The following is a 16,968-nucleotide window of genomic DNA, read 5'->3' as shown; positions in this document are numbered from 1 at the left end:
GTTCATCATTAATTCTATGTTTTGAAGGGGAGAAGAATTTTCTACCTCAAAATACGCCTCTTTGGTATATTCATTATTTGGGTCTGATTATTTTTAAGAAACAGCAGGCACAGGAGCAGCTCTGAAAGCCAAGTAGAAGGTACCATTTTGTAAGAGAAATTAGCACTTACAAGGGAAATCTCCATTTGTAAGGGTGTCTTCTGGGAACTCTTATCAATGGAGAAGGTAAGGACTTAAATCTGCACAACAACGTTATCCTTACATACTGTGCTTTTCCTGGTAACTTCCCATAACTGCCCCCCCCCGCCCCCCCCCCAGTTCCCCCAGCATCTTTTGTCTTTAGCTGAAGATGGTATTTAAGGTGATGGCCTGGGCCATTTTGGAGAGTTACTCAGTTTTCCTGGTTATCTCTCATGTATACAGAAGGTATACATGCTATTAAACTTTCTGTTTGTTTTTCTCCTGTTGATCTGTCTTTTATTATGGGGGGTGGTCTCAGCCAAGAACCTAGAATGGTAAAGGGAAAATCATTTTTCCTCCCCAATAGTTTTAACTTCTAAATGAGAAAGGTGATTTTTCCCCTCCTTGAGACAAAGCCCTAAACCATGGGTTTAAGCCTGGGATGGATCCAGACGGGCTGGGTCACAGAGCATTCTTGGAGCTGACTACAGTGCCCACCTCCACAGTCCTGTCGTGCCAGGGCATGTGGGAGTGTGGAGGGCTGACTTCTAACCTCATTTTACCTTCTTCCTCGTTTCTAAGAAGAGTTCCTCCAACTACACTGATCTCAAGTAGTTTTGAGCTCCATGTCGGGGTTACCATGAGGTTAAGGCAGGTTCAGGATTGAGGTGACTGTGGCAGCAGTAAGCACAACTGCTAAATTCTGAGGGTAAGCGTATTTTCATTTGTGCTTATATGTGTGTGTGTGTATTTAACAGTACCAGAAGCAAGAGAAAATCTATCTGAGGGAAGAAATGGTAGAGAATATATTACTTTATTCTAAAAATAAATGTCATCCATTTTTTTCTTGGTTCTCTATTAGCTGGTTCTTGCAAAGGGAAGTAAACAGGTAGGAAGGAGGCCTGGCTACTGGAGGTAGGTAGGCCGGAAGGGTTAGAAAAATAGTTTAAGAGCTTTCAAAAGAATAAAAAGTCCTAAAATCAAGGTTCTAAACTGATACACTTTTGTTGTGTTCTCTTATCGCATCAAACATAATTCGCTGATTTGTAGAGCCATAACACAAAGTCTGGATTTAACATTGCCCACCAAGAAATGACCAATTTCAGATGTGATATGGCCACCGAAGGCACACGGTGGGATCAATAACTCATTCTCTCTCCTCAACCCCAAAGAAAAGCTGTAAAGTTTGCTTTATTACAGATGCTACCCTGAACTATAGTCTTATGTCCTATAGATGTTTAAGATACAAGCAACTTCTTTTTTAGGGTCATCAGCATAAGCCAGGAAAATCGTCAGTTCTGCAGGCAAAGAAACACCCAAACTTTATTTTGATGTATCAAACTACTGTTATACAATAACAGATGTATTTTTCCGTATGTAAATTTGAGAGATTAAGACGAAGACTATATCTCCTTGAAATACATAAGTAAAGAATAAATAAAGTAACATGTAAAGAAATAAAATGATCAGGGTATCTTCTCAGCTCTAATTCTTGGGTCATGTTCTCTTTTCACAAATTCATTTCCAAGGTGTTGGGTTATTCAATAAAAAGTGCTAAGTTTTTTGTTTTCTGGGTTTTTTTTTTATATGGAGAAAACTAAGGCACTCAGGGCTAATTTAGCATCTTTGCTCAAACCATGAGACTAACCCAAGTACCCAATGAACACGCAGTTGTGCCATGGAAATCTTGACTTCCTGAGTCAGTTACACTGTCATCTCAGGTGTGACAATGGAAAGGAAAACCAGGGCATACATGTCTGAGACATACACGTCTACTCACAAGTCTGGTGAAAACCAGAAATACATCTCTGTTAAATAACGGGCCATATTTTAAGTTCAAGTCCTAATTTGCATCCTATTCAGTGTAATATAATTAAATTCTAAAGGTCTAAATACCATAAAACAAAACTGATTAGGCTAATCTACTAGAATTGAAGTAAGGAATACTTAAAGCATCAGACATGGGGATTACAGAAAAGATTGTTGAGCCACTTCATTGTCTAAAGCTTGAGTAAATCAAGAAAAACCCTGAAAAGAAGAGGCACTGATAGAATCTTAATGGGCAAACAACCACTGCTTCATCAAGAAACCAAGCCATCTTTGCTGAGTCTAGTTTTTCTATTCACACTTAAGGATCGAGAGAGATTCTTGATTAAGTGTTGGTCTAGCAACTGATATTTTCCCTCTTACAGGCAGCTTGAAGGTATCCATTTACTTTAAGACAATTGACTAATGGACTGACTCAAAGACAAAGCATATGGATAGGACAGGGGACTCCCCTTTTCTTTTTAATTTGGGACCATACACCTAGTTCTAAGGAGCAGTTTACCATGCCAATAGGTGAATACAAATTCAAGTGCATTGTTTCCTATGCACACGCCTGGTGAATTTGAATTAGGATTTATTTTAAAGATAATAATACAAATCTTACATAACGTTTGCAATAGTTTAGTACAACTTTTTTTTTAATCCTGATGACGGTGGTAATAAGATTGCTACTACAGAACTGTCAGCAAACTTCAAGAAGAAACAATTTAAAAAGTTTTCTTAAAGTGCCTGAGTTTCCAAGGCCTGCATGTAGTTAGAACTGTGAAAAGAAGCTTTATAAAAAGCCAAGTAGGTATTGTAAAATAGGTGAACTGGAACATGGTTTTAATTATGCCAGAGTGAGGTAGTTTATAGCTCACAGCTTAGCGCCCTAACAATAGGCTTGAAGTATGCACTGACTAATTGTAATTTGTCAGTAATAACCTTGAGACAGGGATAAACAAAAGTGTGGAACTGTCTGCTTGGCTCTCTGAAGGGCCAGGGGGGTTAATCTAATTTAGATTAAACAATGAGTTCTATAAATTTAATACTTCACATGCATCTTAATTTAGAAACGCCAGAGAAAATATAAAAACTCAGCAAAAGAGTTTTTATTTTAATCCTTAATTTGAAGATAATCATCGGATTCAAGGGATTTTCAGGTACAAAGGAACAAAAGTTTTCATTTAGTTAAGATGAATAAATGTGCAAAAACCTTGTCGAGGTTAAAAATTGTTGTGCATATAAATCAAGCAATGGCTCCTCTCTTGGACCCCCTATAGTAATTATTGTCTGTGCAAATTTTCTGCAATTTATCATAAATTGCCTCATGGCACTGCCTCCATTGTTAGTCTGAAATGCTTATTTAAACCTTTTGTGGTTATTTAACCTTTCATATTCGTTTAATGAACTCATATTTGAGTTCTCAATGTGGCAGGCACTGTCCTGGGCACTAGGATATAGATCTCTGCCTGAGTTCCCATCTGCTCTTGGGGGTGAGGGCAGTAATAATGCAAACAAATAGAGAACAGAGATTGTTGTGCAATAAATAATGTATCTGGTCTTTATCCCAAGTTCTTGAGATGGGGTTTCTAGACCCGTGGAATTTCCTGGGTGATAGGAGTGTCTTTGTTCTTCTCTTTGATGGTTTATAGTTTATGCTAACGAGCTGACTCGTGGTGGGCCCCTAGATAGTTTCAAGACGGGGGCTGGCCCTGCCAGAAAGACCAACCATGGGATTAGAGGGTTGGGATTTTGAGCCATGGGATATCAGCCCCATCTCCAGGAAGCAGAAGGAATGGAGGCTAGAGATTGGATTCAATCACATGGCCAATGATTTATTCAATCATGCCTGCATAATGAAACCCCATAAAAACTCCAGACACCCAAAACTCAGTGAGCTGGTTGGTAACACACATTGATGTACCAGGAGGGTGACATACCCTCACTCTGCAAAGAGAGGATATGGGAGCTCCATGTTTGAGACCCTCCCAGACCTCACCCTGTGCATTTTTTCATTCAGCTAGTCCTGGTTTGTATCCTTTATAATAAAACTTGAATCGTAAGTATAGTACTGAGTTCTTGAATCATTCTAGTGAATTATTGATCCTGAGGGGATAGCGGGAAGCCCTCAAACTTGTGGTCTGTGTCTGAAGCAAAAGCAGTCTCATTAGGGACTGTGAAATCTATGCCGACTCCGGGCAGTTAGTGTCAGAACTGCAGAGATGATTTCAGATAGCTGTAAGTTCTATGAAGAAGGTAAAAAGGGCAGTGGCGAGGTGTGGGTGGCTACATTAGCTGAGTGGGCAAGGAAGGCTTCTTAGAAGAATTAACATCGAAGCTGATATCTGCAGCCCAGTGAGGCTCGGGAGAAGAAGGTTCCAGGCAGAAGAAACCACCAGTGAAAGTCCTTGAGGTGGCACCAAGCATAGCATGTTGGAGATATGAGACCAGAGGGGCTGGAATGGAGGAACTGGGGATGACGGTCGGGTGAGGACAGATCACACACAGCCGTAGAGCACGTGCTAAGGAGTTTGCATTTTCAGAGTAATGGGAAGCTATTAGATAGTTAGAAGTCAAAAAGTGCTATAATCCGGCTTACAGCTCTGAAAAGTCACTCTGGATATGAGATGGGAAAAACAATTATGATGGTGAACATGAAGTTCTGTCTGGAGTGTTTACGTCTTTATCGCCAACTTTCCTGTAGGCTCCTTGAGGGCAGGAAATGTAGTTTTCCTCTTTATATTCACACAGTGCCTCAGATCAATGCTGAGCATATAGATAGAAGGCACTGCACACATCTAGGCTGAAATATGAGTACGCATGGAGAAAGACGAGCGCAAAGCTGAAGGGGAGAGGAATCCCGCTCACTATCGCGGTGGGTGAACTGCAAGTTTACTATGACTGAGTTTGAAAAACAGATAAAATCTGCGTTAAAACAGCAAAAAATCCTGACATAATTCTATACATTTTTCAAATCCTATATATTTTTCCAAATTTTCAAAAAGTTTTTAAATATCTAGGTCAGGGGTCAGCAAACTATGGCCCTCTGGACAAATCCAGCCTGCCACCTGTTTCCGTAAACATTTTATTGGAACCAAGCCACACTCATTCATTTACATATTGTCTATGGCGACTTAGACATACATATTGTCTATGTCACAGAGCCTGTATGGCCCGAAAGCATAAAATACTTTCTGTCTGGGCTTTTAGAGAAAAAGCCTGCTGACTCTCGATCTAGATGAAAGGCCGCCTTTTGTGGTTGTTTTTGGAATGGTGAACCCTGTGTACATTATTGGGCTCTTTGTGTGTTCTTTTAGGGTTCTCCAGGTTCTCCAAGGACAGTTTCAAAAGATGGCAGCAAGTAAAGGGGGTGGTATCTGTTTGCAGTCAGCAAAGGAGGGATTGTGTACACGGAATGACCTCGCCCTGGGAACCCAGCAAATGCAGCTGAGCTCTAAGCAGGCATTGTGGCTGCCACCTCCAGATTGGAAAGGTGGCTAATGGCTGGAAGTCACACTCTCAGCCATGACACAAAGCAGGTCTTCTCCAAGAATAGGTACAGAGTCAAGGGTAAAGGGGATAGACAGTGGAATAGGACAGGGAGATGGGCAGAGATTTTCTGATAGCCAGCCTGTCACTCCGTCCACAATGAATGGATATAATAATAATGATGGTGATAATACTAAGAGCACTGAGCAGGTGCAAGGACTGCAGGGAATTAGGCTTTCTAAGAACTCAGCGATGTGGTTAGGATTATTCTCATTTGCTGCTGAGGGAAGGTTGTGGGTGGGAGTGGAAGCCCAGAGAGGTTAAGGAACTTGTCCAAAGGCACATGGTTAGTGGAGGAGGGAGTTGGGCTTTGGACTCAGGTGCGTGTGATTCCACAGTCCATCCTATTCGATACGCTGCTCCAGAACTTCACTACTCCAAGTCTGGTCCAGTGGCCAGCAGTAGCAGCATCACCCTGTAGCATCTCAAGTCCTCGTCCAGACTTCCTGAATCAAAATCTGCATTTTACCAAGATCTCCAGGTGAATTCTAGGCACAGTGAAGTTTGTAAAGCACTACTATACAAGGCCTCCAAGCTTTATTCAAACTCCCACTCCACTCGGTTAAAATGTTCATCTTCAATAAAACATAAACTGATCCAGGATGGGGGCCATGTCCTGGTTTTCTCAGTAAAGGATGTTAGGTTGAATTAGATTCCAGGACCTGATTCTGGAGTAGGTTAGCATCTATTTCACCTAGGACTTTTCTCGATTCCAAGTGTGCTTCACACTGGGAATTCTTAGAACCAACAGAACAAGCCTAACTCTCTTCTGCAAATAGTTTAGAGAGATAGCTTGGGAAGTTCAGCAGAGGAACCCAATGAAGGGGATTCAATTTACAGAACAAAGTCCCTCCTGCATCTGGGATCCTGTCTGCAGAGCGCTAAGTTCAGGGAAGGGACGGGCCCCCAGCGAGGGGACAAAGAGGAAGCAAGACTCACTCAGCAGACAGATCTCCTCTGTGGGCTGTGATTATTCCTCCAGATACAAGCCATGTTTGAAAGGACAAGTGGGAAAGCCAGTCACATGCACGTGAATACCACATCTATTGTAAAATAGAAACAAATTTTTTTTCCCCAAACTGTAACTGATTTTACTTCCCATTTCCACAGTGAGTTTGCGGCTAAAGGTGAATGGTCAAATAATATAAAAGAGCGTCTTCTTCCCAGGGAGTTGTCCATTTCTTCTAATTGTTAAAGTCACTCTGGAGACTGGAAGGCCCAAGTGAAGGCTTCCTTCTTCCTACCTTTGCTGCCTTTGTAATTGGAGCTGCCCTCAGACATGCCCACAGGGCTCCATCCTTTAATGGGAATCAGCCTAGTTTTGATCCTGAAAAATATCACTATTTCTGCTTCTTCTTAGAGTTACTCTTGCTTCTCAGCTGGTAGTAGCCCTTGGCAATAGCAGTGGAGGCTGGGACATTAAGAAAAAAATAGAGGTTAATGGTTTCTACGCATCACTCTAGGTTTTTTTCTTCTGCCTTTTACAAGCAACCAAAAAACTGCTAGAACTAGAAGTACAAGAAAAAACAAAAGTCATCAACTTTCTGCCACTGACCCCTCATCTCTATGTTTGCGAGTGTTCTGTCAGGGTTTCCACATGGTTGATATCACAGTGGGATTAAATTCGGAGGTCCGCACCACATTATTGCACTGGTCAGCTGTTGATGGGCAGGGACCCAGGTCAGAGTTCCAGGTCAAAGGTCCCTCTTTGGATCTCAAAATTCATCTCGGCCACCGGGAATCACTAAAGATGAAGGCTTGTGTCAAACTTTCTCTCCACGTGCTCTGCCACAAGAGGCCCTGGGCAGGTCACTTAACCTCTGAGACCCAAGTTCCCTGTCTGTAAAATGAGTGGTCTGCGCTGCTTGATCGCTAAGACTCTGCCACCATTAGAATGTTGTGATCCTTGGTTCTTGCTTTTAGCTGTACTTGAGGCAAGGATATATAGCTACATTTTGTGGGATGAAATGGGGAAAGGAAAAGAATGTGGAGCACCTTCTGAGGAAATAATTACTAGGAGTGATCAAATTTTATCCCTTCTGGGATCTGCTCTGGAACCACCGACATTCCATCCCCACCCCAGCTCTGAAACCCTGAAACCACCTCATCCCCCGGTTCCGTTTTCTCACTGGTTCACTCGAGCCACAGATACCACCTCACCCAGGATGTTGGGAGGATCAGGAGAGAAAACCAACATAAAGTGCTTGGTTTATAACCTGCATGCTGGGTTCTTTCCCTTTCCCCTCTCTTCCAAGCTGGAAGCAGCAAAGTGAAAGGGACTAAGCAGACTTGCTAATCTTTTCTGGAGCCCAGGAGTGGCTTCCTCTCCACAATCAAAATTGCTTCCTGAGCCCAGGGGAGCAGCTGCCCCTCCTTGTCCAGTCCCCATGCACTGCACTGAGTGTGTCTCATGCAGACGCTCGCAGGGAGATGGAGTGGCCAGTGTGTGCCCCTGGGCATGTCCTATGAGAATGACACTCATTTGCATGCATCCCCATTGGAAATGTCTTATCTGTGGAGAAACAACTTGTAGATACAGTCATCGCTTTGTCTTTCTTGGTAAGGGAATTGCTGGTTATGGTCCTGGTTTGTAAAATTCTTGCAGTAAAGAGAGCATGGCTTTGTATTACTCTGGCACATATGATTACATTCCTAAAGAACAAATGTCCACCATCATTTGGATAAACCTCCATCAGCATCTTTATTTCTTTCACCTTCGGCTTTGTCTCTGCCCTCCGAGTGTTCCTGAACTGGATGTGTTGTCTACTTTACCTTTTCCTCTTTGCCTCTCTGAGTCACCTCTGCAGCTCTAAGAAATTGAATTTACATCTTAAACCTCCCGTGTGACTCAAGTGCTCTGCCAGCCTGCCTGCGCTTACGGCCAGAGCAGTTTCTGGCATGGACTCGGAAGAAGTCCTTGAGTGACACATTTTCCTGAATCATTTCTACCCAGGTGGATTGAAAACACTTGCTTTTATAGCAAACTTCCTCCTAGTTAATTGTTTAAAGTCCCTGTATCCCTAGAGATGAAACTGGAAATTTTTACCTCATGTGGCTGAGATTAAAGCAATCATCTAGCAAAAACTCTATTTCTATAATTAATTATACTCACTATATATAGTACAAATAAGATCTCCACCTCCAAAATCCAAAATATTTTATTTTTGAAGTAATTCTGTAAAAGTTTGGTACCGCCCTCCAAAAATGACTATGTGTTTAAATTTCAAAACAATTTCTACTCTATCAGTGATTTAGATCCTTTAAAAAGCTGTTTTGTGGGGCTGGCCGGGTGGCGTAGCAGTTAAGTGTGCTGCCCAGGGTTCGCAGGTTCGGATCCTGGTCGCCCACCGACACACAGTTTGTCAAGCCACGCTGTGGTGGAGTCCCATATAAAGTAAAGGAAGATGGGCACAGATGTTAGCTCAGGGCCAATCTTCCTCAGCAAAAAGAGGAGGATTGGCATCGGATGTTAGCTCAGGGCTAATCTTCCTCACACACACACACAAAAAGCTCTTTTGTTTCTTCCTAGATGAGAACATGTGCTTTAAGAGGGGGATTTGTAATTTTACCACACTTTTTATGTTAGCTAACCATCCATCACCAGTAACACTTTCAGTTTCATTTAGAAGTGAGGTTTCATTTGAACATATTTGAAAAACAAAAAAAACATAAGGGCATAAGCATTTTACAGAACTACACAGGAAATGCAGCAGACATGAGTTGAACTCACTGATTTTCTTTAGCATTTTGATTATATGGGTCTATGAGTTCAGATGAATCAAAGTAAAAATGAAACTCAGCAGGCATGATGAAACCAACCCAAACTGCGGAAATGGTTGAGCAGAGCCCACAAAAATGATTTTATTCGCTAAGACTTCAGGACAGAACGGGGACCTAATTCAAGAGACAGCTTCCCAGGGCTGTCATCACTCAACTCCTCAAATAGAGAGAGATATTTTCCAACAATGGATTTGCACAGCTTTGCACAGACTTCAGTAAATGGCACAAAGTAAGTTAATCTCTGTAAACAACAGGATACATGCACTGTACTACTTTAAAGTATAAAAATTGGAATTTAATCCCCCTACATTCATGCTATATTGGTAAGTGTGGGTGGGCGGGGGCAGTGGTGGGATAAGACCCAAATGACACACTTTTAAAATATTTTAATTTCATCAGCAATTGACTTGGGGAAGAGAATGGCGGGGAAACAACCTTGACCTTGTGCAGAGAAAGCTGTTTATATTCCCTGCTCCGTCTTTCCTCCTTGAGCCTCCCAGAGGCTGAAAGAGTGCACAGAAATTTGTTGTGTAAATGACATTTTAAAAGAACTATTTTGTTCACTTGTAAAACAGCAAGGCTGATATTTACCTTACCCACCTCACCGGGGCTGTCAGTTTCTAAGGAGATCATGCATGTGTAAAACCTGGAAGACGCTATGACGTGGAGCACTTGTCAGAACACGTCAGAACACTCTTACAGGGAAGGTGGCATCAAAACTGCTGTCTGCTACCTGGCAATTCAGGTCCAAGGTAAGATATTCTCAGTTGCCTGTGAAAAAGAAAGATTTCTCCCTCTCTCTCTCAGACAGAAAAGTATTTCAAGTAATTGAAATATAGTAACTATACTTTTGTTTTCACGAAGTATCAGGTAAAATACAATTTAAAAGTGTCTTGCTGAAGCTGCAGCATTAGAAGGGTGCTGGGACCTTGCAGTGTCGTGAATAACATCGCTCTTTGTTTTATCAACGGGTCCTAACAATGTCTGTAAAAACAAAGGCCTGAGAAAAGCAACGCAAATGAACATTGACCACCATACTTTTTCTATTTGCTCTTTTTAAATATAAAGTCTGCCTGAAATATACTGTCTATCACTCCTTTATTGAGCATCAGTTGCAATAATTTTATATCATAAAATCTAACATTAAATTATAAAACATTTTGTGTTTTCCAATATTTCTTCATGTGCATTTCTCAAAACATGGTTTGAACTTCTTTTTCTTATTCCCCAGAGTACCTAGTAAAGTGCTAGACAAATAACAGACACATAATAAATTCTTCCTGAGGACTGATTTATTCATTAAGAGAAAACAAGCTACTATTAGCTATAAATGGTTAATACACTCCTACACAGCAGGAACCTTCTCTTTAAGAATGGGAATGAAAGTTTCCAGAAGTGGGATTTTTTAATTGCTTAGTCAGAGCCCTTTCTCTAACTCAAAGATAACTTCAGAATTAGAGTTGATAAACGAGAAATATTTTACCTTTGTATATTAATGAGTAATTACGACATAATGAAACTGATTTTCATTAGACAATACATGAGAACCTGCCCATTTTGAGAGTGACATTATAGTCCATCTCTCAAAACACTTATTTAAAAACGCATGTTTACTATTATTTTTTATCAATATCTTTTTCTTCAGCAGTTGAAACTAAATTTCTTATTGTACCATTCTACTAAGCCTGACTAGACAAACGAAGTATTATTGTTTAACAAATGCATGATAAGGCCTTTTGACCAGTCTCAATTTTAAAGGTAGCATTTTCATTTTCTCCATGTAAGAAGAGGAAAATCAGTACAAACTCCATCTTTCTTTTGTATTAGGAACATTGTACTGCTTAATTGCCAACAGCCTCGATTTACTAAGTAGTAAACAGTAAAGCATGCATCGTTACATTCCTTAGGACACCTCTTTGAGTGGATGCAGTAATTTATCCCATTGAGTAGGTCTAATTCTCCCTTGATTTATGGAAATGGTAATAATATTCCATCTCACAGAATGCTTTGCTAGGAGGAATCCTGATCTAGGCACTAAAATCTTTATGGCCTCCCCAGGAGGGATTGGGACGCAGGTGGTATTCTCATTACCACAGCCGAGAAAATGGCGGGGTTTGCCTGAGGTCTTCTGGCAAGTCACTTATTCAGGGAACAGAATCTAGGTCTCCTGATGCCTAGCACACAATCACAAAAGCATAGAACTCCCAGGGGAGTTGCCCAAATCACACGCACAGACAAGAAGAGGGGAAATGACACCCAGGATGCTCATTGCAGAATCCCCATAGCAACCTGTCACGGTTTCCCTCCAACAGCACATAAAGCACACTGAAGGGCATCAAACAACATAAAATCCTAATGGTGCCCTTAATTAGGTGGGAACATCACTCTAATCCCTGACATCCCACCGTCCAGGCGAGCAGCCCCAAATTCCTCTCTGTGTGCCAAATCCTGAAAGCAAGACGTACTTACAGAAACAATCTTTGACTTACAAGGGACCATCAAGCTCTGATGATGATGAAATTTGATAGCAATAATGTCAAACTTTATATGACCATAATCCAAGTTTACAATGATACATTAAAGCATAATGCTACTATTTATATCACCATAAACTGAGTATATAAATAGTCATGCTAATGGCATTAACAGCAGCACTCAGTGGAATCACAGCTGTTGAGTGCCGCTTTTATGCTATTAGCATGGCTATTTATATCACCATAAACTTAGGTAGTCAAACTTGTAACATATGAATATACAAAGAAGACGGATATCCACATTTTATGCCCAAATCTAGGCTCCCGTACTGGAGACTGTATGGCTGTTGCCCTTCTCTATGTGTTAAGGTCTATCTAGCGCTTCATTTGGCTCTGTTTGCATCCCATGACGTTTCTTTAGGAGTTACCGAAGAGCAAGTCTGTTTTCTGCCATCCTCTGATTGGCTGGGAAACACTATTTAAAACTGATAAGAAAGTGCCAGCCACAGCTGCTGGGCACACTTACTGTCTCCTTGGCAGCGCAGGGGACCCACGCTCAGCTTGGCTTCCGAGCCTTGCCGGTCGGTATCTCCAACCACCACCTGGCTCACCGGCAGGTGATCTTTGTAGGATAAGAAGCCAGCGTCCTTCCTCCTGAATCACAGGGAAAGACAAAAAAGGATGAGGAGGCTAAGTGAGAAACATGTCTTTTCTGATACAGTTGTCTAATAATTGACCACACTCTAATAAACGTTCAGAAGTTCAGTAAGTAGAACCACAGTTAAAGAGTTGCTCTCTCTCTTCCATCGGGTGGTCTCGCAGCGCATTGCTCAAAAATAACTGACACCTTTGCCTTCTGGAAAACAGAACTGACAGTCGATTTCCAGAGAGTCACAACCAATATGCCGCATACTATTTTAGGTTGAGAGTAGCTACCACACTGCTTGATAAACACACACCAAGCGTGGAGCGCGCATGCAGAGTTTGCTGTTGTCACAGAATAAAGTTCAACAAAGTCAACCTGCTTGCTTGCACAATACTTGAAACAAACCCTATTAAAAAAACCCTTGTCTCCTTAATTGCTTTGAAACAGTTGCTTCAGAGGCTTTCTTCCCTGCTGTGTATCAGCTAAATAAGGGACACTTTTTGTTCTTTCAACTCTTTTGGTTTATTTTAACAACTGAATGAGTTTATGTGAAGTTTCCAACACAGAGCAGGTGCTCACTAAGTGTCTATTTCCATCCATAATGAGGGGTGGAATTGAGGTTCAAGTCGAATTTGTTTTTTCTCCTAGATTTGTTCTCTTGTTTACTCTACGCTTATCTTCTTCCAGGTCTCCTGTACCCTGTACCACTCTAAAGGAAGTGGACAAGGCTAGTTGCAAAGTACAGATTCTAGGATGGAGCACAGAAATCCAGGAGATGTTCTTGGAGATGGACCCAAGGTGAGTTACAGTGAAGCACAGATTTCACGTCAATAGGAAATTTCTTCCCCTTCATCCTCTTTTCATGCTGCTGTGGCTGAGGGATCCCTTCCTTTGGGGCTGGATGGGTGAGAGGCACAAATCAGTGTAAAGTCATTCTACAAATTTACCCTTCTGTATGACTTTTTGCACTGTTCAGCCTGAATATAAATAACAATTTTGAAATTGTACATACAATTGGTCACAGAAAAGAAAACTGGTTTTGCATGATAGAAGAATGAAAGAGATAGTTCAATAATTAGGTTAAAGATTTGCCATTCCTGTCTCTTGGCAAATAGTACAGGGAATTGAAGGGAACCAACTTGGAAGCCTGCTTTTAAAATGCAATACCGTTAGGAGCAGTTAGGCATCCCTCTGACCTTCTAGAATGTCAGTGAACATACACTCCCTCATATGTCAGGACCCACAGAAACCCAGGAAGGAGTCACGCAAATTAGCTAGTGGGCCCCAACAAGTGTATTTATGCTGCCTTAGTTATTTCATTGCTCTTGAGTTTCCAAAATAAACTATCTTTAAAATTTGTTTATCAATTGAGAACTAAGATCAGGCAGAAAAGCACTGTGATGCTTATTGACACTGTAGCTACCGATGACCCGGCCTCAAATATCTCCGTGGAATCTTGCAACCCGAACTTCTTTTATTAGAACTTCTATCAGTTAAAATCATGTCAGAGAGAGAACAAAGCCTTTGCTATTAAACTTCATATTTAGTGTTTCTTAAAGGAACGATAAATGAAAGCACCCTGTAACAGCATACTGTAATTTGACGACCTACTAGAAATGATGTGTATTCCTGTGGAACTTTAGGCTGACATTCTCTACAAGTTCTTTATCTTTTAGAGTTACATGACTCTAAATCAGGGATCTGCAAACTAAGCCCTGAGAACCATTCACTTCGTTGTCTGTTTTCTCGTGGCTCATGAGCCAAGAATGATTTTTACATTTTAAACGATTAAAAAAAATCAAAAGCAGAATAATATTTTGTGTCATAAAAATTACATGAAATTCAAAGTCAGTGTCCGTAAATAAAGTTTTATTGAAACACAGCCTTTTTCTTTTTCTTTTTGGTGAGGAAGACTAGCACTGAGCTAACATCTGCTGCCAATCTTCCTCTTTTTGCTGAGGAAGATTGGCCCTGGGCTAATATCTGTGCCCATCTCTCTCTATTTTATATGTGGGACGCTGCCACAGCATGGCTTGATGAGCAGTATGTATGTCCGTGCCCGGGATCCAAACCTGTGAACCCCGGGCCACCAAAGCGGAGTGTGCGAACTTAACCACTACGCCACCAGGCTGGCCCCCCTTTTTCTTTTTTACATATTGTATGGTGCTGCCACACTACAATACCAGAGTTGAGCAGTTGCGACAGAGACCACATGGCCCTCAAAGCCTAAAATATTTACTATCTGGCCCTTTATAGGAAAAGTTTGCCAACTCCTGCTCTAAATCATCAGTATCCATTTATCCTTTGCGAATTTACTGAGCAAATATTCCACTGACTATCATGGTGGGCTGTTGGGTAACTTGTCTCCATGGTCGAGTGTGGGGTTAGGGAAGGGGCGAGAGCATCCCTGAGGTGGGGAAAGAAAGCAGGTACACTGAAGTTTATTTAATCTAACAGTGAGACATAACTTAAACTTTATTAATAATTAACTTTTTGCTTGACTTTGCACTATATGGCAGGCAGTCATGTGTCAAGATGCTCAACTTCCTTGTCAATACTTGGTATTGTTGGTTTATTTATGGTGAGGGAGAAACTACTTTATAACAAAACTTGTGCTAATGCAAGAGCATTCTGAAAACAAATGTTTGGAAATATTCCAATCGTTACGTCATCTTATTGCAAAAATTGATATGTGCATAACATTATGAGAATTTACACTTCTACATACTCTCATAACTTGAAAATATAATTTCAAAATCTTTGTAATAATCTTATACATGTAGAGTTCCAGTGGGTTTTTGACTTATTTTTTTAATATTGAAATGGGCTATTATTCAGTTATTTTGTAAACAAAACCTATTAACATCAGAGATGACAGAAATTTATAGGCCACATTTTATTAAAACCTTGCATTATTGGTCAATGAAACTGAAAAATTAACATCATGATTCATTAGGTGCACCTAATAACGTGCTTTTCTCTAGTTTGATATATGTACCTTTAAGTGACATTTTTCAGCTATGATGGCTAATAAAATCAAGTATCAAAATGAACAAAACAGAGAGACAGATCTTTAAATTAGTAATCCAAGATTATACAAAATAATCATATGTTTTCAATCACACTGCTATTACTAAAAAAATTAGAGAAAAATTATTAATTTCTATTAATATTTTAGAGAAAGTATTATTAGTTTCAACTTTATATCATTTTAAAAGACTTTGTTTTATATTGAACATAAAATATTAGTTCACTAGAAAATATACCTTATTTTTATACTTATTTGTAAATATGTGTTCAAAAATTTTTTAATGATAAGATGAGGATCAAAAAATATGAAGACCACTGCTCTAATTCATAGAAAACAACAATAATAATAGGGCCTCCATCATTGAGTACCTATGTATATTAGACTGTTTCTTGTATATAATATCTAATCTGAAATCAATTCTTCCTTATAGGCATCATTATCCCCATTTTACTGATAAGAATCAGAGAATTAATCTTGACCAAGGTCACCAGCTCATAAGTGTAGAGTCTGGATTCAAATCTAGATTATGTGGATCCCAATCTAAGAGTTTCCACTAAAAAAAAAAAAGGGGAAAAACAAAACAGAAGGAAACCAAAAACCACTATGTCAATTAAAAGCCTTTTTCTTTTAATTCTCATTTATAGATGAGGTGAAAAATATACCTTTGTGGATACACTTAGCCATCCTGAAACATTGAGGTTATTTGTAGGTGGTAAGAGCAAAGATATCTCTAATGTTCTATTCACACATATCCCCTCACCCCCATCAACGTTCTAAGTAAAAGAGAGATCTAGAACTACCCCATCCTCAAATTAACCACTGTTTTTAATCATATGTTGGTTTATAAAAGGCTGCAGTTCAGCTAATAATTATAACACTCAGTTATTCCTTACCAAACCAGGAAAACAGGGAAAAATAATCATCAGCTGATAAAAAAAGATAAAGTTACCTTGTGAATAATTTTTGATCAGAACTTTACATAGGGATCCAGAGACTTTAAAGTCACAAACAACTGTGTGTGAAACTCTGCCAGAAACAAGTTGGTTGCAGAAACAAGTTCATGGGTGGCAATAAAGTGGTTTGACTAGTACAAAGACTAGTACAGCACAAACCCCTTTCAAAAAATGATGCGTGGGTGAAAAGAAAATAAACTGAGATCTGGAGATGGGCCCTTCAAAACACCTATGAGCTTTCTATCTTAGCACCTGTGTGAAAATCATTTAGCAAGCAAAACAAGCCTTCGTTGAAAGTTATGATCTTTACAGATGGAGGTCAATCTGATTTAGGGACATATTCAGTAACTATTTATCATGTTAGCACAATCTAATTACATCTGTTAGTGGGGCTGTACATTAGAAAAATTCTGTCATCCATTTCAAATAGGCCCTGAACTCAGACTCTTGCATAATCTTTCTATCAGCATTATTGAAGTAAAACTTGATTCTATGGATTTTGCTTCTCTAACTTGGCTTTACCTTTACTTTGCTTCAGTACTGTTT

At 40.1% G+C, this 16,968-nt stretch overlaps 1 protein-coding gene across 1 annotated transcript in view; it reads right to left on the bottom strand.

Annotated features, from left to right (window-relative positions):
- CNTNAP2 (contactin associated protein 2) overlaps window positions 1–16,968 on the bottom strand; it is an 815,107-nt gene that overhangs the window by 337,930 nt on the left and 460,209 nt on the right. The window contains exon 7 of the mRNA XM_058532231.1: window positions 12,319–12,446. Coding sequence (XP_058388214.1) covers window positions 12,319–12,446 — 128 coding nt within the window. The remainder of the gene's footprint in view (window positions 1–12,318; window positions 12,447–16,968) is intronic.

This window comes from Diceros bicornis, chromosome 3 (assembly GCF_020826845.1).
Source record: "Diceros bicornis minor isolate mBicDic1 chromosome 3, mDicBic1.mat.cur, whole genome shotgun sequence".
NCBI classification, from domain to species: Eukaryota; Metazoa; Chordata; class Mammalia; order Perissodactyla; family Rhinocerotidae; genus Diceros; species Diceros bicornis.
The sequence above is the reverse complement of the archived record's forward strand: the minus strand, read 5'-3'. Positions and strand labels throughout refer to the sequence as shown.